This window comes from Catharus ustulatus, chromosome 20 (assembly GCF_009819885.2).
Source record: "Catharus ustulatus isolate bCatUst1 chromosome 20, bCatUst1.pri.v2, whole genome shotgun sequence".
NCBI lineage: Eukaryota > Metazoa > Chordata > Aves > Passeriformes > Turdidae > Catharus > Catharus ustulatus.
Genome location: NC_046240.1, coordinates 3074704 through 3098306, shown reverse-complemented (window position 1 = coordinate 3098306; position 23603 = coordinate 3074704). Strand labels below are relative to the sequence as shown.

Genomic DNA, 23603 nt, shown 5'->3' with positions numbered 1-23603 from the left:
TGAACAGATCCATAAAATGAGTGCTTTAATCACTACAGAGAATACTGATTTAACCAGAAACCAACCACCCAAAAGCCTCTGTCTCACCTAGCATGACACAAATCCTTTTCTGAAGCAATTTATCTTTGTTTGTTACTGAGAAGGCCCCTGAATACTTCAGATACCACATCAGACTGAGGGGATGGTTGGATTGCTCTGTGCAGGGTGTTCAGGATCTGTGCCTGCATTTTACAGCACTTTTCTGCAGCACCTGTGCAAACTGAGCCACACTTGGCTCGTGCAATCACACCTGGCACGTGGATTTGCTGAACCCAGAACCTCAGGGGTTAATGCTCTGAGCAGAATTTCAATATCCAAAGCAGCCTGGCATGTGTGCAAGTGTAACCTTGACAGAAGCAGAACTGAAGTGTCCCAGGCTGAGCAGTGCCAAAGCCAAGGTTCTGGCAAGGTCAGCAGGAGCTCATTCCCCAGGAAAGGAGCTGGGCTTGGGGTCATGGGCAGGAAAGTGGCACAACCCCAACAATATTGTTGTTCTCTTGCCTTTTTTTTCCCCTCTGCTGTGACATCTTTAAGTTCTCACTCTGTGCTGAACAGGATGTGAAGTCCTGGAGGTGGCAGGTGTACCCCAAAGCCAGGGAAGGGCTCTGTCTTAGAACCAATTTCCATTTTGGCTTGCTACAAAAAAACCTACCAAACCAAACCAAACCAAACCAAACTAAATCCCAACACCTGAGATGGTGAGACACCACTACAAAACCAACAGGGTCTATTTTTTCTGCAACATCTCAAAACTCTACCAGAAAAGCTGTCATCCCTTCCCCTGGAATTTATTTTCTAATCTTCCTAATTTCCAAGAAAGAGAGGTACAGTGGTTGCTGAGTGTCAGCTCAGCTGTCATAGTGAAATTCCAAAGGTGCTCAGCAAACAGTAATGAAAGAGAGTATTTTCATTAACCCCCAAAATCTTGTACACACTGCACTGCATGACCAAGATCAAATTGTATTTCATGGACAGATCTGGCCTCTCTGAATGAAGCAACTGATTCATAGCACTGAATGTATTTTCATACAGCTCACCCACTGCCACATGATGGCAATGACTGGGGGATGGCACTGGAATGGCACTGGAATATCAAGCAGGAAATTCAGTTCAGTTTTTGCTTTATACATTTACTGTCTGAGAGTCTCCCATGGCTATTCAGTAATTTTAACTATGTGTATACAAATGTCTTCTATTTTTTCATATGTGTGTGGTCTGAGGGGCACAACATCAATCAGGTTTTTATATGTATTTGTCATTTTGTCTACCCATCCATATTCTTAAGAAAAGAAAAACACACATGCAGCAATAAAATGAATGTTCTGTGGCTCTTTGTAAGAAAGAGCCATTTGACATTAGCCCTAAAGCCTTTATCTAACACAAAGTTATTGCACACAAGAAAATGCTATAAAAATAAGGTATTTAGACTCTTGGATCCTGAGAAATATCTGCCATTGCCAAATGTAAGCATTTTCAGCTGACTGTGAGTGGGACAGTTGTGTCCAGCAGTTTCTACTCACCCATTCAGCCCACACCAAACTTTTTTTTGGCAATCCAGCTTTCCAAGGGAGCCACAGTGACCAGGGATGTGTCCAGTATCCACTTTGGAGCTGGGCAAATATTACACAGGTATGGATGACCCTGCACAAGGCAGTTCAGTCCCATACAACCCAAATAAAGAGTTGCTCTACTCACTCTTAGTGTCTGCCTACTACAGATGTGTCTCACCCACTACTGTGCTTAGCAGGAACATGGTGCATTTCTTGCTCTCCACATCCACCATAAATAAAATATCATGGCATTTTAAAAGAAACAATACATCACACAGAATATTGAGAATTACCCCAATTTATATTAATCAGCAACTAGTACTTTGGGAACAAAATATCTTATGAGAATTGTGCTGTGTTAGATGAGAAGCATCATGGGGACATAGGAAGAAGTGGGGTTGTACAAATGTTACTTTCCAGCTCACCTTTTTCTGATTAGCTGGTGACAAGCTTCTGTAGAGCTTCTTGCCTTGCTTACCAGCATTCCAAATGGTGAAGGATGTCCAGGAGCTCAGGACTCTGTCCTCAAGAAACCTGACTCGGTGATTCCAGATGGTTTCCCTGGAGAGTTGGAAAAAGGGCACATTTTGACCCCTGACACTTTTAGCATTATAACAGACCTGTTTGCACATGTACACACTCACCTACATGTAAATGTGACTAAAGTGATTCATATAATACAAAAAAAAATCCCATTAAAACATTAGACTGGAAATTTCTGAGGGAAGTTTAGAAAAGAAATCCGTGGAAGTTCTCAGACAAGAAACATTCTAATAGATAGGGACAGGTAGCTAAACAACTTGTATTTTCAAGAACCCTCCCAGATCACAAGAATATGAAAAGCTGCAGCTGTGGTAATGAAATTCAACCCTTCCCACACCTGTACTATGAACTGCTCTAGAACCCTGCAGCGACACAAGCAAAGCATCTCCTAAACCCAAGCTGAGCTCCTCCTGTTCCATCTGCCCATGGGATCATTCTCCTTGGCTGAGGAGAAGTTGGACTCTCACAGATTTAGAAGCCCAGCTTTCCCCCAGCACCACAGCACAAATGCATGTGCAGAGTGGGATTTGGCTCAAGCCTCCAGTACCTTGGGTGACAAAGCTCTGAACCAGTGACACCCTCCAGCCACAATCACTGAGCTCACAGTCCCACACACACCACTTGCTACCCCATTCACACTGACCAACCTGCACACACACACTGCAGACCAAATCAGAGAGATTTAACTGTAAAAATTCCCAAGTATTATTTGGCAATGACACAAATGTGACTGTCCCTTTATTTGAAGGCAACTTTCTTAAGAAATTGCATTTCTAGGAACAAAAAGCAATGGGACCTCTTTTTCTTCTAAAATGCACTATGCCTCATAGAACTTTTTAAAACATGGTTTAGGGAAAAAAGCAAACTGGCAGATGTCTGTGGACAATTACACCTTTAAATGTTCATCTTTGGCATAACATCCACAACATAATTAAGCCAAGTGGTTGAGGGTGACACTAATACCAAATGACAAATCCCACAGCTCTGGAACCATCCACAGCAAGGGACCAGCCAACAGCCTCAGATACTGAAGATCTGCTGACATCTTCAACAAGTTCAAGACAGGTTCTCAGAAAGAGAAAACAATGTCAAGGAAAGTAGTTTGTTCATGGTCCATTTCTCCCAACTGGCAAATCCACTTGGACAGCTACAGCTTTTTGTCAGGTTTGAGTGTGTGTGTTCCGCCCTATAATGTAATATTTAAGAGTACAACATTTATCATGGACTAAAGAAAACTGCCTACTATTAAAAACATCTGCTTTATTTCCAGCATTCATTTAATATTCATTAACTAAGAATCCCCCTCAGACTTATTAAACAGTTTCCTAGAGAGAATAAATAGATTTCCCATATTTGACAAATGAATCTTCCTAACCTACATCTCTTGAACAAGGCACCTTGAGCTGTAACTTTCAATTCTGATGAACCCCTAGTGGTGTCTCCTTATTTAAGGCAATCTTCAAGCAGGGTTTTCCATTTGCTTGTTTGCATCATTCCTTCACAGCCCTGAGTTATGCTCTGAAGACCCTCCTAGGACCCAGTGACCCCACTTCACTTCAGCACAGCCAGAGCCTGCTCAGCACCTCAGCACTGATCCTGGTGTGATAACTTGGAAAAGACCTCATGCACAAATAAAATGTCCCCACAGTTTCAAGGATGATGGCTCTGCACCAGCATTTTGAGTAATGGAGAAAAATAAATTCTTGGATTTGATCAAAAATCTCTTCTAATGCAACCACAAGATGCATTCCTGCTGCAAGGCTATAACTGCTGCTGGCATCCTTTGACACTTGCCTTTTTTCCATGTTTATGAGAGCATGTTTACTGTATGTAAAGAGCATACTTTCCCAGAAGGAAAGTTTAAGGAACAAAATTATGAAGGCCAAGTATTTTTCCAGGATCATTTTACTAGACATTACAGAGCTTCTGCGCGCTTCTAAAAAGGAACATTACTGCTTTGCACATAAATGTAAAGGTTTAAAAAGAGATTTTCCTTTGAAATGTGACTTCAGAAGGATAACACCTTATTACATTCCAAAGGAACTTCAGAATCTGTTCTGTTGGCTTGAGTGACACTGGCAAGTTTCTTTTCCACTTGAGTTTGCACCATTAAGAAAGCTAAAGTAAAAAACCAGGCAGCCTTACAAGGCATGAAAAGAACTTCTAACTGATTTCTAGGTGCAGTGCAAACACTGCAATCTACCTCCAGGCTTAAAAAGATGTTTTTATTTTTGTGGAGATGGATGTTCCAGCACAGCAGGATTAGTTCTTCCAGACAGTTCATGGTTGCTGTCTAGGCCACTAGAGCCTCTGTGCCACAGGAATCCCTACTGAGGTAAAATTCAACCAGACCAAATCTCAGTGTTGTCAGTCACCTGTGAAGATTTCAGACTGAAGAAGAGCCACTGACTCATCTCACCTATCAATCTTATCCTGAAAAAGCAAGTGGGGGAAGCTTGTAAGAGAAATCTGAAACAGAAGGGTATGAAAGGTATTAAACTACAAATTAATTGGGTTGTTGTTCAACCACAAGAATATTGTAAGACAGTTTCATTTAACAGCAATACAAAACTTTCTTAAATATGTACTTAAATATGGGTTGTAAAAACAAAGCCAATATTCCCAGCAGTTGGGATTTTTTTGCTTGCATCACTATGAGGCACTCTTATGACAATGCCCACAGAAAAGCATTTGAAGCTCACACCTCCATATTGTGTGTTTTCAATGAAAAAAATAAGTTATTTCAAACACTCTGAAGTCTTGAATTAACCCTGAAATACTTTTAACAGTGCAAGCTGAGAGATCAGATAAACACAGAACTGAGGGGAGAATTTGTGACTGAGCTTTAGAGTGACACTCACAGGCTTCATCCTTGTGAGAACTCCCTGTGCACAAACAATCCCACACGCTGGGGCAAAAGGGAGCTCACAGGTGTCAAAGGAGAGAGTTTCGGTTATTCCCTTCAGGTTTCCGGTTCACCTAATTTGCCACATTTTTTTGATGTTTCCAGAACAGATAACTGGGATTCCTGCCTCCAGGGATAAGGGAATGCCATTTTCCCATCCTTCAGGAGCCAGTGCAGGTGCACCAGACAGGAGCTGTAGCAACGTGCAGAGGGTAATTAAAGAAAATGCCTGAAACGATCTCGAGGTTGCACAAACCACTACTCAGAGATGATTCTCACAGCTATTTTCAGATTATGCATTATTACATATTCACAGCCACCAGCAAAACCTAGGAGGTATTATTACTCTGATCACCCCAAATCAAGATGGCTTTTCCTACCCATCTCAGAAAAGATTGGAGTAAGCAACTTGCAGCAGCCAAGCCTGTATTCAGTTCAGAAGGTTTTTCTCAGCCAGAAGGTGGGACAAAACTCTCACTGTCCAACTGTTCCCATATCCTAACGCTCTTCCTTGACCCTAAGTCTTGAAATACATTATCTCCCCCATTCCTTTTGTTTTGTTGTCTTTGTAAAAGAAATGTTAGAAGCATTTCCACTCAAAATGTCATTCTTGAGGCTTACATAATTTCCCTAAGATCTCACTTGCCGTGGCCCCTCAATGCTCATCAGTTATGGAGCCTGGGAGGAAGAAGAGGAGCCAAAATTGTGCAGGAGTGAAACGAGGGTATTCATGCAGAGGGTGAGAATGACTATGCCGTGTGTTCCTCAGCCCCAAGTAGTTATTACCAGACCATCCACCCAAGAAATGCAACAATGGAGCTCTGTTAAAAATGTGTGGTGACCTACTGACTGAATACAGGAGTCAAGAAACATCTGCTCTACTCCTATTTTGAAATGAAAGATAATGTGACAATAAAAGCAACATGATTTAATGTCTGAGCTCAGTCAAACCTCGCCATACTGCTGCACTGCCTTTCCCCTCCTTCCCCCAGTGAGGCCACATAAGTGAATCCACAGAGCAAAGACAGATGTACAAGTACTTGAGCAATGCAGAAATACAAGCCCAATATCCTGAGCAGTACTGGAATTTTAGGCATCGCTTGCCATCCCCAGAAATACTAGAGATCCATAAATCTGACCTTTTCTCCCTGGGCTGGCCCTGCACAGTGCTCAGGTAACGCCAGGCAGGAAGAGGAGCTGCCCAAGTGAACAGCCTCTTCCAGAGCCTTTTATGGATGGCAGGCCAAGGGAGCTCTGTGTGATAGGTGAACCTCACCTGATCGATAAACCAGAGGTGGAGGAGCAGAGAACTTCACAATCACAGTGAGAGCTGAAAAACCAGATCCCTTACAGCCAGTGCTGCATGCAGAACCCAAGGCCGTTCCATCCACAGGAAATTCAGAAATAAATCGTGTGTGAACCTTGGCCATACTGGTGAATAAACTGATTTTTTTGCCGTTGTTGTTCTGTTGAACTTCATGTGAACTTATTAATTGCTGGACTATATCGTCCCACTGAGTTATTACATTTACACTGTTAATAGGTTCTATTAATGTCTGAGTTCATCCTCAGGTCACGGGTCATTAGCTGAGGCATGGTTTGCATTGTGGCCTATTTTTCATGAAAGGCTTATTAAGAGAGACAGAGACTATCAATGTTAATGGCACTTACTTTTCAAGAATCTAATGAGGTCATTAGTTTCCATGTTTAATTGAAGTGCCAAATGCAAGCGTAGAAGATAAAATTGTAGTTGACCTCATCTTAATTTCAGCTCTACAGGAATATGTTAGGCTATTCCTCTCTCTGCCTATTTTTGGCCATGTATGTTTGTGCAGGAAATGAAGGAGGCATTCCTGTGCTCACCACTGATCCGAGAGCCGGCCTCGGAGCACCTCTGAAACAGCCAAATGTGTTTCACACTAAGGCCTGTTCCTCTTTGCTCACATGACACTGGAAGCTTCCAGTGCCTGAAACCAGATGTTTTCAATAGATTATGTAACTCTGCTTATTTCTGCAGAGCAATATCATACTCATTCTGAGCACAGGGGATCTGGAGTTACTGAAGGTGCACTTCACCTTTTCTGTGTAAAAGGGAATTGCCCTGATTTTAGACAGAATGTACAAACCTTATTTTCCACATGTATTAAATTTGTCTTGACTTAAAACTTGTAAAACTCCAAGGATTAGCTGCATGCCCCAACCACCTGTTTTCATGAGCAGCACTAGCTAAAGACAAGTGCAATGTTTTATTGCTCACCTCACTCCAAGCTCACTTTCATCTTGCAGTGAGGTATTGTTGTATATACAGTTCCTTTCTCTCCCCTTTGGCAAGATAAAAATCTATGAATTTTAAAATGTTTTTATTATACATTAGACTTTCTTACTCCAGTATTCCTCACTCTAAAGGCAGCTCTGATATGGTCTCACATCAATTGAATGTGGCCGTGCAGCACTGAGTACACACAGCCCAAGGGTACAACACCAAATAAAGTTATTTAAATCCAAGAGATGGGATATGTGGGATTTCATGAATTCCTAGCTGAAGAGAAGTTTCTCAAAATCCATCAGGTATCCATCACTGACTTTGGATGAAACAACAATGAGAACATTCATATTTCTGCATGCACCTAATGAAATCTAAATACAGACACTGAACTGCATGCAGATTCTGTCACGCACCCAAAACATTTAATAATGCAGACTGATGCCTCCAGGGTAAGGGAGAATGCAAATAAGATTTAGTTTCCTGCTTCACAGATATTCTCAACTCCAGATATTTGTTCCAGAAGGATACTAATCATAGGAAATGACCTAAAGCACATGAGTGTTTACAATTATACGTACTAACTAGGAAAAAAAAGAACCAAATGTCACTTGCCAAGCAGTTTTACATATATTATAGGAAGTCTGAAAGTGCAGTGAGGCTTCTTTCTGAAAGACACCCACATAAACTGAAATCATCACAGGCTATGAGTGACTGTTGTCTTTGCTGAAATGAATGAATGATGCACCTTTGTATAAAACTGTCCTGCTATGGTTTTTAAAGCTGAAACTAGGCATATAGTGCTTAAAAAAAAAAAAATCAACTTTCCTACAAACAAAATATTTTTTTCTCAGACACAATATTAATTTGGCTGATGAGTTACTACTTCCAAATCCAGGTCTAGGCTAACTCAAAATTAAAAGATGACCTGGCCAATAGCAAAAACCAAAACACCCCATAAAACTGTTCAACAAAACACACCATATAAAGAAAAAGGCTTCTAGAAAAGCCAGAACATGCATTAATAAAATGGAGCGACCAAGAGGCAAATTAGGCAAGAACCAATTTAAATAATAAACTGAAACTTTCGGGATGAGTCCATTAATCTCTTTTTGCTCAACGCACACTTTGAACTCCAGACACAAACACTGGGCAACCCTTCACAACTTGGGCAATGAACAAGGGAATGAGCCAGGACAAGGAGCTGTTGCACAACCTCATGTTTGGAAAGTCACACCAAATCCCATCCCCAGTAGTACCAGCAGGAAGCCAAGAGGAAGAGCAGCTCGCCTGATTTCTTAGAACGAGACAAGAGAGGCGCCAATTTGGACACGCACCCTGCACATCTGAAACAGCTCCCAGCATTTCCACATTCCCCCAGGATGCTGTCATCCAGGGGGCTTGTGCCACACAACCTTGGAGATCTGAATAAGCAACAGCTTGCAGTAAATTCAAAACAAATTAATTTCCAAGAATTAGATGCTTTCCCACACATAGAAGCACAAGGCTTCCAAGAGTTCTTAGCATCCCATAACGCGTGGCTGGAAAGTTGGTCACTAACTGCCAACAGGATCACACACAGTAAAAGAGGGAAAAGAAAAAAATCCTTACATTTCAATATGAACAAAAAGGAAAATAATTTATCACATGCTTGTTTGCAAAATCAAAATCATGTGTACTATTTGCTTGAACGACCTTTTCACAGTTAAATGATTTTACATAGATACGCACATTTACATGTATTTATAAAGATCTGTAGTGACATTAACCATGAGTGTGCTACTTATGGGACTTACTTGTACAGCAACACAACAATACAGGGATGGACAAAAAAATGTGCACAGGAATGTTCAGTTTTACTGATCAGTTCTACAAAGCCATAAAAACAGGACTGACTGAAAAGTGTACTTATATCATTAATCAGTAAGAAAACAGTTCACTTAATTACCACTGGGATTCTGACATGAGATTCCTAAAGGACAGTACAACTCATGTAATTTTTTATTTATGTCAGTGCATAAGAGAAAGGAACAGCTTTGGCTCAGCTTGCAGCATGTAGAGGAATCAGCAATTTAACACCTCCTTTAGGGGCTGGGCAGCCCAGGAAAGGCAGAAGGCAACAAAGGCTGCTTACAAGGAAGCACCTGAGATAATTACTCCTAAACATCCTCAGGGATTTTTCAAACCTCATTATCTGATTTAGGTGGTTTAGACTCTTTAAAATAAGAAAATAATATATGTAAAGGCAGCACATTATCTGATTAAAGGTTTGGTTTTGGTCTGGGTTTGGTTTTTTTTCCAAAAGACCATTTTTGTTGCTATTACAAGTTTCTGTTTACTTCTTAAATATTGCAGCAGTTGATTTTGAAATGAAGCCATAACATTTCAAAAATATTTTTTAAGTTATGGTTCATATAGCGAAAAACATGAGAATGAAACCCTTGTATATAACATATTAAAAATCCTAATTACAAACCCCAATGCAATTTCAGCATCTTTACTGCCTGTGACCCAAGATAAAGGTTTTGCATTCCCTACAAAGCACAGCTTACTCCAGGACGGAGTGGGTGGCAGCCTGGGGGTGGTAGCGGTAGAGCAGGAGGCAATGGTTCACCCGGAGCACTCCACCACCCTTCTGGAGATGGGCATAGAAAAACAACAAATCCTCTGGGACACCCTGCAACAGAAAACATTATTAGTTCAGTATTCTGTTACATCTGAAGATGCTTTATTTTTTCTGCCAAATGAATATGGGTTGTTATTCATAAATACAACTCTGCTGTTGCCCAGGGAGGGTGGGGCCTCCCCATCCCTGGAAGTGTCCCAGGCCAGGTTGGATGGGGCTTGGAGCAACCTGGTTTAGTAGATGTCCTGGAGGTAAAACAAGAAGATCTGTAAGTTCCCTTCCAACCCAAGCCTATCTCTGATTCTATAATATTATTTGTTTATGCCCCAATGAGCTTCTCTAATGTGTCATGAAATGAATGCAGCTAATGCTGCTGAATGATCCCAGCTGACTGCAAGGACAGAAGTGGCAAAATCAACATCATCTCATTCTGACAGGGGTCTCAAGCTTGGTGCAGGTGAATCCAAAAGAAAAAGAAACCCAGCTGCTAAACAGTTTGTTCAGCCTAAAATTCCATGTAACCAAAAGTTTATACTGGAAAGGATCAGTGACTTGAGAAGGTTTTTTTCCTCATTTTACTGCAATTCTCCTTCTTTCTCTGGCTGTCATACAAATACAGGTCTCTACTTAGGAAAGGTGACCCAGGCCCCATAATGACAGACTTCAATAAAAACTGCAATAAAGGCAACCTCAGAATGAGGCAACATCTGAAAATATTTATTTCTTTTTCTTGAAATGTCCTTCCGTAGTGCATTCACCCCATGGGATTGCACCCACTGCTGCTGAAAACACTACAGGATAAAAATTCCTGCAATTGTGGATCTAGCAGGGTCTAGGGAAAATAAGGAATTTCACAATAATTTCAACATTATCCACTTAAAAATCAGATAATTTTCATGCAAGTCAGGCAGTGTCAGAAGGGCAATTATATGGCTCATAGCACTCAGGTGCATTTTGTGGCATATGAAAGTATAAACCCATCTTTAAAGTCCTACACAGAAGGTAAAAAAAGTAGTGTTTATTTATATTTTGAAAAGCTACAACTTCTTGAAATACTAGAACTTTCATTTTCTCATGTTTAAATACAGATATTTCTTCCCTGCCATACAGTGTTTAAAAGGTCACATGATTTTTACACCAGACTAAAAAGCTCCCTTTTTTATAAAACCAGGTGGATCAAAGAAAATATTTAAGTGTAGCAACAATAAAAACTGAAAGATAACATTACAAAATTGAGAAGGAAAAGAATGTGAAGAGATGAAATACATTTATTTCTGTAGACAATATCACACACATGAATAACCAGGTCATAAACCTCAACCTCAATTTTAACCATTCTATTTCAACACAGAAAAATAATAAGAGTACAAGTTAAAGAAAAAAAATTGAAATTTTCCCCTATTACTACAGCTTCTGAGTTTCTTCCATAATTAAGAAAATGAGATTCTCTAATTAAAGTGCTGGACTGGCCCTGCAGTTATGAGAGCACTTCAGTGACTATTTCTCATACCCTCCAGGCTGAGTAGCCAGAGGGGTGTGGGAGTGGAAAAGAAATGAGACCAAAAAAATCTCTGAACCCTGGAAAACAACTGCAGCTGAACGTGTGTATCCTGGGAGAAATCAGAATCCAGTCAGAACCTGGACTCTGCAGCTCCAGCCCTCACTGATTCACGTCTGACACTGATTTGGGCCACACTCCCACATTCTGAATGAAATGGATTCTGCTCTGGCTGCTCACCTGCAGCTATTGGTGGTCTTAGACATTGTCCTGACTTCTGTTTTAAGAACTGCAATGCAGAAGAAAACTTTTAGACAACCTCATACAATTTAAACTTTATGTGAACCTACTTTGAAGCCACAAAAGAAATCTGGGAGAAGCTGGAGCGGCAGCCAGCAACCACAGCCACCAAGAACACAAGAAAAACACAAAATCAATTTCTTTCCATTTATCATGTAGCCCTTTCTATATTTTCTTTATTGTAGACTTTAAGGGAAATACTGAGCCAGCAGAAAAGTTTAAACCTTTTTCTCTTTTCCAGTCACACACTAGACCATGTCTCAGAGCACAAGTGCAGCAGATATCAGCTTGCTGCAGGAGTCAGATTTTGATTCAGATCTATGATTATGTCCCATACATCTCAGCAATTCCTTCTCTTTTGGATAAGCATTTACTTTATTCAAGACAACTCTTAATATGTATATCTAAGAAGAGTTACTGCAGAAGTAAAAGGATCTTTCAGAATGCTGTTTGGCTCCAAGGGCTCTTTTGCTTTCCTTTAGCTGGCAGAAACTCTCAGGAATAAAGTGCACTCAGCCCTAGGAAGGAGCAGGTGCCTTGTACTGCTCAGCAGTGGCCTCTCACATTACAAAGGAGCAGCCCTGCCACGCATTTTTCAGAGGAAAGATGTTGACTGTGTTATGGATCCTGCAGGGATGGGACTTCCTAGGGCTCTTGAGCGTGTAAGCTTGCTGCAATACAAGAGTTCCTTCCCAGTTGAGAGCTATTATTGGATCCAGATGGCATTTGAAACACCAGGAATCTTTGTGAAACAGCACAGCTTTGAAAGAAGAAGCTGTTTAACCACTAAAGGGATATTTTAATGCATTTTTTGAAAATTAATATCCATAGCTAAAAGTATCAATTACTAACCCAGCATTTCAGCAATAGGCTACCACATCAATAGCTTTCAGCAATAATAAATGCAATTAAACTGCACAGTTTACATGTTACTGGACTACATGCAGAATTTTCCACATTACAGGAAAACCCAACCCCACATCCTCTGCTGCAAAAAGGGATAAACTAATTACAGCTCCCAGAGAAAAGCACAGCCTGCCCCCTTCTCTGCTCTAACCAGCCAAATGTAAAATTACAGTTCACTTTATCACATTCCCACTGAACAGGGAAGGGTTTCTGTTGACCCAGTATTTTGGGCAGGTACTGCTTGCTGTGTTAATGGTTGTGATTCCCCCCTTGTGTGAAGGTGGGGGGAAATGATGCCTTGGGTTTAGCTTATATATTTTTCAGAATCTCAGTTGCTTAGTGTACAACTCTGAAACTTCTTATTAGGTGTCTGTAAGTTCTCTTCACAGTGTAGTGACAAAACAATTCCTTCCCAGCTGGAGAATCAAGGACAACTGGTACCCAAAAAGCAGAAACAATGGTGAGGGAAAGGGGAAAGCCAAGGGGCTGAGACTTCATAGCCTGAGGTGGGGTTGGATAATTCACCCCAATATGAAGATGAACCAAAACTTACAAAAGTGTAAAGACTCCTGACCAGGATCCATCTGGGATTTGATTTGGGTGCAGCCCCAGCCAGGCTCTTGCACTGCCCAAGGTGAATCCTTTCAATAAATACCTATTTTATTCCTTTTGCTCTGCCTACTCTCTGTTCCAGGTCAGCCTCAGTTCTATGGATGAGGGGACTGATTTTTTATACACCATGGGGTGTCAGGCAGAACCCTAACCTGAGCTAAAGTACCTCCTTGTTCAGGGATCAAACTGAATTATCTGTGATCCTTCTCTTGCCATCTTCTCATCACTTGCTGCTCTCACTCCTAGCAGCTCCAACTGCAGAGACCTCAACATTTTTCAAAGAGGTTCAAGCATCTCCCAGCCAGCAATTCTGGCTGCAGCCCTGGCACCTCCACCATCAGTAATGATGAGGAGCATCAGTAGGGACGATCAGCAATTTTTGGAGGAGTTTTAATGCAAGTGATGCCCTGTGCAATGCTGTAACCATTAACAGCTGGTTAACATGCTGTAGCCCTGGGATGACCAACAGCAGCACTTCAGGCTGCAGCAGCCCTTCCATTTGGTCACTTGGACAGAAACCACCACGGGGCTGTAGAGGCATATACACAATATAAAATATATCTAACTCTTACTGCAAGCCAAATAGATGAGAGTGATTCTGCCACAATCTGTCCCAGCTTCCTCATCCATCTCCATCCACCTTGTCTCAGTCACACCTGACTCCCTGCCCTCTCCCAGCTCACAGGCACTCTGGCAGAGCTGGCAGATCCTTGTGAGCCCAACCAGTGGAGATTTAGCCAGTGCAGAGAAGTCTGACTGGTGAAAATGAGAGTTCTGCCATTATTTAATGAACACACACTTATAATAAACAGCAATGGCAAACAAGACAGAAGTGCATCAATCCACATGGGAAAAAAGCCTTCAGGCTTGGAAAAGCTTGGTCCTCCCTCCCAGAAAACTGGGCTGTAACTTGGTACACACTTTGTAAACCAGTCAGCACCACCAGGGTAGCTGTTGGACAGAAAAAAAACACTTTAATTCTTCAGAGGAGCCTAAAATCAGTGAATGGAAAGAATTAAATAGCTATTAATAGCTTTTCTACAAGATTGCCCAAGATATTCTTAAGTCTCCCTTTCTGCAGATGTCACTTCATTTTTTGGCTCCCATCCAAATCATGCCTTTCCATCATTTTGCCTTGATTACAGGACCCAGAGCCCACTAGCATTTATTTCATTGTTTGGAAAATAACAGGTTAAAGGAAACTCCAAAAGGTTGCTTTCTTCCAAATGTCTTGGCACAGAGAAATGCAGTTAAACAAAGATGATGGGGAAGTCAAATGGAAGGAGGTGGTAAATTGTAAATTATATTTAATAATAGACCAGGAGAAAATATAATTAGACATGGGGTATGGGGTGAACTTTCAAATAGCTTATAAAGTGTAATTAATCACTGGCTCCACCACTTTCTCTCTGCTTTTTAGATCAAATATTGACATCTGTTCAGCCTTAACTATATCAAGCCAAAAACAAACAAAAAAACCCCAGTAGTGCCTGTATTTTATCCTGATTTTCTCCAAAGTATCTTGATAGGTTATTTGACAGACTGACAGTATTTTAATTCATGTTCCAAAAAACAAAATTCCTACTTAGCCTTTTACCTCTCAGGCATTATTTTAACCACTTGCCTTTCTGAAGAGAATGACATTTGTGTGCTCTGGCAGAGAAACTTGGAAAATTGCATCAGTGAGTGCCTAACAGCTACATTTACACCATGGCCTACAGTCTCCTGTGCTCAAAAGGATATTTTGACACCTCCTCAGTTCGTGTTTTTTGTGACCTTTTATCACAAAAATAGAGTGAAAGTGAGCCCCAGACACTTTGTTCAGAGGCACAGTTTGTATTCAGAAAGGCTGGTGGTTTACAATGCATGGTTCCATCTGGGGCTCATTAAGAATAATTCCCCCCTGTTTACACTCTGAGATTAGCTCGGAACTTTAAAGCTGTCACTCCATTTACAGTTTTCATACACTTAAAAAGGAAGGATAAACACAGGGGTGACAGGAAATTTGGAACCAAGTTGTGGTAAAATTCCAGAGAAAGAGACAAGTTTGGCAAGTAACAGTTGTGATGCTGAAGTAATTGTGCCTGGAGAGGGCCAAGCTGCAATTCTGCACCCTTGCAGGGAGTGGAGCCTGCAGGGCAGCACTGCTCATTTATTCAGCTCTCCTTGTACTCAGCATTTCTGTCAGACACATGCAAAAATAACTTTGCTTTACTAATAACAGGCACCTCGTCTCCCAGTGCACAACTGGGGAGTTCCCCACTCCAACAGATGATCCAGCTTCAAAATCTGCTTTTCACATTAGACCACAGCATGGGCATTTTTTCCTCAACACAATTTTTTGTGATGCTTTTGGACACGGTTATTACATGTTAACAATGGTGCTACTTATTAGGGGACACCAAAAACTCCAGCAGCAAAGCTACCCATGGTAATGTCACACACTAAGTGACAAATGGGAGTTCTGAAGGGTTTAGTGAAGTGCTGCTACTTTTTCCAATAAGGAACTACTGCATTCTTTATCCAAAATTGCTTAAAAGATTTTTTTTTTTTTTTAGTTCCTAACACAAGTAAATAAAAAATATGGTTCATTGTGTGACTCTTCTTCCAGCAGGGGATATTATTTTAGTTATTTTATAGGTTTGTGACCACTTCCATTGTATTATCTCAGTCTCAGAACACCATAAGAGCTTGCTAAAATCTCTTCAGTACTCCTGCTTTAATTATCATTTATCAGAGATTGCATAAATAAAACCTCTATCATTTTAGTTAATTAATATACAAAACAAACCTGTCAAGTTCTTGGAGACTATTTATGAAGATACTATTTTGTTTGGACCTAAAAGGAATATACTTCCAACAGCTGCATATCTTGATCAAAAAGAACTTAATTTTAAAAAAATTGAAAAAAACCTGTTTCATCTAAAGCCTGAATGGCTGCAGAGAGACATACATATCTACCTGGAATAAAAAAAAAGGATTACACCATAGCACACCTATTTGTATTTTATCAGTCCCACTCTGTTACCATAAACATTAAGTCATAATTTCTCCCATGGAAGAATTACTCTCCATTTTTAACTAAGCACTGAAATATGAAGAACAGGTGTTTGGATTTAATTTCAGATGAGAAATGCAGATTTTTGGCAAGAAACAGTTTAGCAAAGGGAGAAGGCCAAAACATGGAGATTTGTTGGCCTGTTTCTGTGTTTACTCCCAGCAAGTCTCATTAATAAACAGAAATTCCAAAGTGGAGATGGAAGTGATCAGATTAACACAGCCCCTGGCTCAGGTCAGAATACACACACAGGGATGAAACCCTTCAGAGTACCCTCAGCTCTGCTGATACACAGAGAAAAACTTTCTTTGCCTTAAAGGGATTCCTTTCAAATCAAAATCAATGAGTTGGAGCAATGCTAAATACTTTGTAACAATAAATGCTCAAAATTTAAGAACTTGATTTTGTGTCCTCTAAACCCACAGAAAACCAAGGTTTGACTTCACTGCTTGTGTCCATTGCTTTGTTCAGACCTGTCCTGTTCAGAGGGTGTTTTTCTGAAAGTCCTGTGCATCAGCCAGAGCCTGAGCTGGGACATGTTGGACACTTCACAATAGGGACAAACAATATGTTCAACTTATCACTGGTAATTCTTCAAACTAGAAGGACATATCATGCATTGTGGCTTAAAAAATCATCAGGATTAAGATTGTCAGTGTACTACAGCTGAATAACCAGTGGCATATTTCCTACACAATTACACAGAGAGAGCAAAACAGAAAAAGCCCAACTCATAAAAACAAAACAAGGAGAAAAAAAAACCAAAATGAAAAGCAAAAAGCACAGAACAATAGTCTTTTTAACCTAACCTCTTGAACTTCATCATTAGGCTTGCTGTTCTATTGTTGCTGCTGCTTTAACTTGCTTGCTTTCTTTCTGGAGCTTACTAACAACACCCAAGAAGTCAAACATCCTTCAGAGAGTGAAAATACAATGGTAAGAAATGATAATAAAAAAGAAATAAAGAGCATGGGTCAGCAAATGTAGACTGTATTGGGAGCCAGGCACCATTCCCAGCTCTTCCACTCACCCACCATGTAATTAAGGGCAAATCCTTTCACTGCTATAAACAATTCAGTTCTCTGTCTGCTGTCTCCTTATAATTATAATTTTTTGGCAGCCCAAAGAATAATATTTGTATATCCTCAAACATACATACACATTGTATATATATACACACACAGCATGGCACTGAAGGGCTTCATTTAAAAGCTATAAAAATAATCATCATCATCATATGTTGTAGTTTAAATAATAAAATAGGAAATAGCCTTAGCAGATTTTTTTAGAGTGCTAATAAACAAAAGCTTTCTAAAAAAGAAAAAAATCAGAACCACCCATTTTTAGCCCTAAAATCTCACCAAAACCACTGGAAGCAAAACCTCTCAGAACCAAACCACACAAAATGGATCCAAATGTGTTTAAATTAGATCTGTTTGTCAACATATTTCAACTACCACAATAAATACTGCTAACAGACATCCATGGATTTTATTCCATAAACATGCTGATGAGTTTAGAGCAATCAAAAGTGAACTCATACAGAAATTCATGAAGAACACCCACCTGTGGATGATATAATTTCTCCAAAGCCATCTTCCCCTGGACCTTACTATAATAGATAAGGTCTCCTAGATACCAAGGCTGAGCCAAATTCCTTAAAAATTTGATCACTCTCTAACACTTTGGAAGATAATTGGGTAGAAATTAGTTTGTGTAATTGGTCAGTTCGCCTTTAGAACTTCTCACTTAGATTGGATGCTGTTCTTTGTATAAACTTTTATTGGCTGTAGTTTGAATTCCCCCTAAACCCATAGCTATGACTGTCTGACATTTGTCTCTGAGAGAATCCTGCTTACCCACCATTGGCATGAAATAAAGAACTCATCAAGTAAGGCCTCTGGTCTTTCTCTGCTGGCTGATGTGAGCCCCGGAGAAATGGCTGATCCATATTAGCACTCTCAGGTCCTGTAAAACAACTGCCAGGGACCAAAAAGAAAGCTTACACCTACCTGTCAGGGAAGGAACACTTCTGAGACCCCATTTATTTAATTTGTAACCTCTCAGCCCTGATTCTTGAGGAGAAGCTATTTAAAATCTTCCAAGGACAAGCACAAGAACTAAGACTGACAAGAGCACATGAGGCAGGAGGATAAATGAGTTTCAGTGGTAGTAGTTTTATGGTCCTTCTTTTTTGCTCTCATAGATATAAATCTTCCCTTAGGTGAATGCACTTTGAGCTCTCTGCCATTCTGCACCTTGCTTCCCTCCCAGCCTCTTTCAGCAGCCTACCCCACCTTGCAGGGATAGTTCACAACAAAACTATGGGCTCACTTGTTTTTAGCATCTGTTCCAGGAACCAAAGAAGAGCTTGTATGTCTGAAACCTTTAATTTTTCCAGGTTTGCTGGCATATCTGACAGAAGTGTTACAATGTCCATCTCAGGTAGGTCCTTCCATCACCAGGGTCATTCCCAAACAACTTTAGTTGGTTGGAGACTGTTTGTTTTTTTTTAAATTGTATGACCCAGATTTTTTCAGAGCTCAATTTTCATCTACACCCTTTTCCTATTCCTTAATAACAGGTAGAGGGCTTTCAGAGGCTGTCAAACAAAAGGATGGTTCCTGGGCTCAGATCACCTGCACCACTCACCTTTCCACCCTCATCAAATCTTCCCACATGAAAAAACCACTCTCGAGAGCAGAACCAGGTTGGCATGATCACAGTAGGCCCATGGGAGGTGAACACCTGGGAAAGAGGCAAAAAAAAGCAGTCAGTGAACAAAATGTCAAACCCAGCAGCTGCTGAGGAGCAAAGCAGACCTTACACATTCACCTGAGATTGCGCCTATGCATAACCCTCAGCAATTTCAGCACTGAGAGCAGCAATGCTGGAAATGCAGCAGGTGCTTAGTGCTGGAGTGCAGCACCAGAACCTCCCAGGTGCCACAGCCCAGATGCTGAGTCTGGTTCCTGCTCCATATTCCATGACCTTCTCTTCTCTCCCAAGCTGCAACACGTGCAGAGTACTTAAAACACTTTTCCAAATTTAGAGTATTATACTGGAACTGGCAATTTATCAGTAATCGGGATGCTGATATGGAAGTGAAGTAATTGAGAAGAATCATGGGAAGTTCAAGTTCTTAAACTGAACCCTACAATTGCTTTTTTTTTTCCCCCCCATTTTATATTCCTTATACATATACTAAGTATGAACTTTCACTGATCTTTTATTTCTGCCAAAGACACTTAAATCCTAATCAAGCTTGGACAAGTAAAATACAATTTGTTTTAAACATTACCTGAGTATTGTGGATTTGTTACCCAGGGGTACCTACAATAAAAGTTGTTGCAAAGGCAGAGCTTTAAGTAGAGAAAAGGGAGCAGCTATTAAGTTCATCCCTTCATTTGTGACAGCCAAGACCTATACAAATGGGTCTTTGAAGCTTTAAACAAACTTGTTGTAAATACAACTGTGAAATAAGCCAGAATGTGGATTACAGGAGGTAAACTGGCCCTTTCTTTTAGCACAAGATGAAGGATCCAGGCAAAGAGGAGACTGAACTTGTCAAACACAACGTGCAAAGTGAAGGCAGGAGCAGCAGCACAGAAACTGCAGAGCACACCCTGGGGCATGAAGGCATTAAAAAACAACTTCAAACTCCAGTCAGTCAAATGATGATGCTGTAAGCTGACAATTCCATAGCAGGTTACAGTGGTAATGTGAATATTCCTGTACATCTGAAGCTCTTAAACTAAGAGCATGAGTGTACATTTGTCACATGCATCTCAGCACCTACAATTCACAGGTGCTCCTCTTGATGTCAGCTTGAGGGAGCTCCACAAACTCTTGTCTGGCAGCTTCCATTTTCACATGGACTTAAAACCAAATAAAGACACTTAAATCAATTGTCCAAATTAATTAAATTAGAAATCTAATCAAAATTTGACAGATGACCTAGTCCCACTTTTCTCATGGGCACCTGCCCACACACAGACATCCACTTCAGGCTGAAGCACTCAGCATGCCAGCTCCAGGAGCACAATGACAGAACTTCACTGTCCCTAAAGGGATCCTAGGGTCACTCATTTTCATCCAGACACTTCAATTCTAGGCACTCACATTTAGTCAGAACAATCCTATCACCTAATGTGTCTTAACACAGCAGCAGGTTGCCCAGAGCTGAAATACCCTAATTCAGAGGTGTTAAATGCAAAAAGCTTCTCCCAAGAGACAGTGGGATCTGAAAGAGTCAAAATAATCCCAGAAAAGCAGAGCAGGCAGTGATTACTCAGTACATGGTTATTAGCTCCACATTAATTACAAGGGCAATTGAGTATGGCCTGAACCAAACAATGACCAAACAAAAATCCCAAAAGAAAACAGCAGCAGGGAGAAAAGCCAGGCCAGAGGGCATTGCATTGAATCTCATTTCTGAAGGAAACAAAAACTTCAAAAGAAAGTCTTGAGCCCATTGGTACTTGTGAAATGTGTCTGGAGAGGCCAGAATGCCATTTCCTCAGAGCTGCCAGGACCCTCAGAGAACAGAAATGCACTTCACCTCAGAGATGGAGCTCCATGCAAATAGCTGTGCTCAAGTGCCAAGAGCATCCATCCCAACCATCAGGGATAACCTGTGCTCCACTGACAGATACTTAGTGAAACCAGATAGAACAGGTTTGAAAAATAGGAGAGAAAACATCCACAAGCCACTTATGTTAACACAGCTGATGAGCTGATGATTTTACAGCAGGCCATCACACACTGCATACACCCATGTCTCTCCTAAATGCAGCACTGTTCCATGGCTCACTGTCCATCTCAGGAGAGATAACAGAGGAGAATCACATGGGCAAAACTGAGACTGATGAGGCCACACATGATCTCAGGATCTTATCCTTCAAGAAAATCTTTAAACCTGCACAGCACAGCAAGCACTGGCAAATAAACTTTTACAGTGCAACATCAAAACTAACTTTAGGAAATTTATTTGTGCTGCTGTCACAAAGGACAAATTCACACCACCTTGTCCCTTGCTATGTAAGAATAACTTCAGTGAAGCTGAAATTCTCTTTGTTGTTGCTGTTAGCTTAGTCTTCAGCTGAACCTCCTGATCCAACAAACCATAAATCAGCAGTGCTACTACAAAGGAGGATGTAGGAAAAAAAGGCAGAGAGAACAAAACCCTTCATTTCAGCAGCAGTAGAGATGATCCAGAAATAATCTTTAACCTGATAAAACTGCTAGAAATCTACATTTACACTATATGAGCATTAATTGAAGAGCTCTCCCACTCATCCTGCCTCTGGCTGCACACCCCAGTCACAGCACTGGCACTGGCCTGACCCCAGGATGGATCAGAGCACTACATCAGTAGAAAGCCATTATTTGCCTTGGTTTTAGTGTTAGTTTTCTACAGCCTCAGTTCTCTGAATCAGTTCACTGTGGGGTCAGAGTAGCAATACTGCTGACACACTGGAGAGGGAAGGAAAAGCTTGGAGAGGAAAACAAGCCCTCCCTTTTTGGTCACTGCCCACAGTTAATGAGTCCAGCTGTAACATAAAACTGCATCCTCTGAATACCCACTCTGATGGGAGGAGAACTGGCCAGGAAAAACACTAACTCCTGTTCTGAAACACTGAGGCATCTGCCAAACTTCTGAAAACCACCTTCCACAGCTTTTGAAATTTTATCTTCAAGAGAGAAAAAAAATAACCTCAACCCTCTGCACTTTGGAAATTCTATATTTCACCTTGGTTTAGTCTGATGGGAAAGTTTCCTCAGTATTTCTTTTTTGTCTACTGTTGTCATAAACTCTTGCCAAGGTGTTAAAAAATGGTCAAATTGCCTTATTCTGTGATAAAAACTGCAACTTCTCACTTTGTGAGACTGACACTCCAGATTTTATCCATAAATCTTTTAGATTGCATGCACTGGAAGGAGAGAAACGAAGAGGACATGCTAGATTGAAAATCAATCAAAAGCAGAATTTGAGTGATGGTGCCATGAACTATACTTAGTTTTCTTGGAAATATTCTCCCACTGTGCTTAACAAATGCTTTGTGTCACCTTGGAACACCAGTGGGTTTCCAGATCTCCTTGAGGAGTTCATTCAGTATTCAGAGAGCAGGCTGGACCTGTGAACCTTTCACACACAGCTGGATTGAAAGATTAATGCCTATTAATAATACTTGTTATTAATTACAGTACACTGTATGCTGTAAAAAATAACTAAAAATATGAATATTTCATGTTAAAAACCAGAAGATGAAGGTATAAATCTGTTTGGGTTTAGAATTCCTGAAGAATAGTGTTATAACCTAACTGGAATCCATCTCCAGATGATGGGCACAGATTCCTGTTTCAGCATCTCATTTACTAAATTATTTAGAACTTTTATAACTATCTGGGTTTATTCCAAGGATCAAGTAGCAAGTAATTGAAACTGGTTTGTTCTTGTTCACTGTTTGGTTATCAAATTACATCCAACTGTTACACAGATTCTCTGAAAATAAATCTAAAGAAAACAAAGAGTTGATAAAGTGACTTTCATTGTTGTGTTTCAAAGCTGTCAACAGCACATGGAACTCTGGTTCCCACTGATGCTCACTGCAGATCATGTCAGCATTCAGTGCAAAATTTCAGTTCCAATACAGGGAAAGGCATTTGTGTGTTTACAGTAACTTCTCAAGGAAAGTTCTATTTCCTGAGGCAGCAAACCAAAGTCTAACTGCAGTGTGACAAAAGCAGATATGCAGATGGTGAAACAATTTGTCACATCAGATATCATGGTGCCATGCAGGACACACAGGGGAAACCAGGCAGCTCACAAAAGCAACAGATTTAATCACAGCCCCAGACTGCTTTCCAAAGCAAGGAGCTAATTCCCCAAAGTGCACCACACATTTAATTCTACTTATGCTACAGCATTGTTCAAAATTATATCCACACAAATCAAGGGTTAGATACAATCTCCTCTGTGGAGATTAATGAAGCTTTCTTGTATCCAGGGACATGCACTGACATGTTAGAAGGAGAAAAAGAAAACAAATCCCATGGGGAAGGGCACATGATTCTCTAAGGTGTAGGCAGACCACAGACTGAAGGGCATCATTCCTCACTTGAAGCAATGATATGTTAAAATACTGGGCATTAATTCAGCAATGAATGCACCAGGACCTTGTGACTGAAGTGCCCCAGGTTCACATCCAGAATCAGGTCTGTGTGTGTGTTAGTGTGAGAGAAGAGGTGCAGAGGGTAGGGAAGAGAAAAAAAGACTCTTCCTACTTCAAAAAAGTACTGG

At 40.7% G+C, this 23603-nt stretch overlaps 1 protein-coding gene across 5 annotated transcripts in view; it reads right to left on the bottom strand.

Moving 5' to 3' along the window:
* B3GNTL1 (UDP-GlcNAc:betaGal beta-1,3-N-acetylglucosaminyltransferase like 1) overlaps window positions 1-23603 on the bottom strand; it is a 108980-nt gene that overhangs the window by 14096 nt on the left and 71281 nt on the right. For all 5 annotated transcript variants that reach the window (XR_004419778.1, XM_033076435.1, XM_033076437.1 and 2 more), the window contains 3 exons: window positions 18953-19048; window positions 9853-9977; window positions 2015-2150 (listed from right to left, as the gene is read on the bottom strand). Coding sequence is in view for 4 of the 5 variants with exons in the window: in XM_033076435.1 (XP_032932326.1) it covers window positions 2015-2150; window positions 9853-9977; window positions 18953-19048 (357 nt within the window). In the remaining variant the exon portion in view is untranslated. The remainder of the gene's footprint in view (window positions 1-2014; window positions 2151-9852; window positions 9978-18952; window positions 19049-23603) is intronic.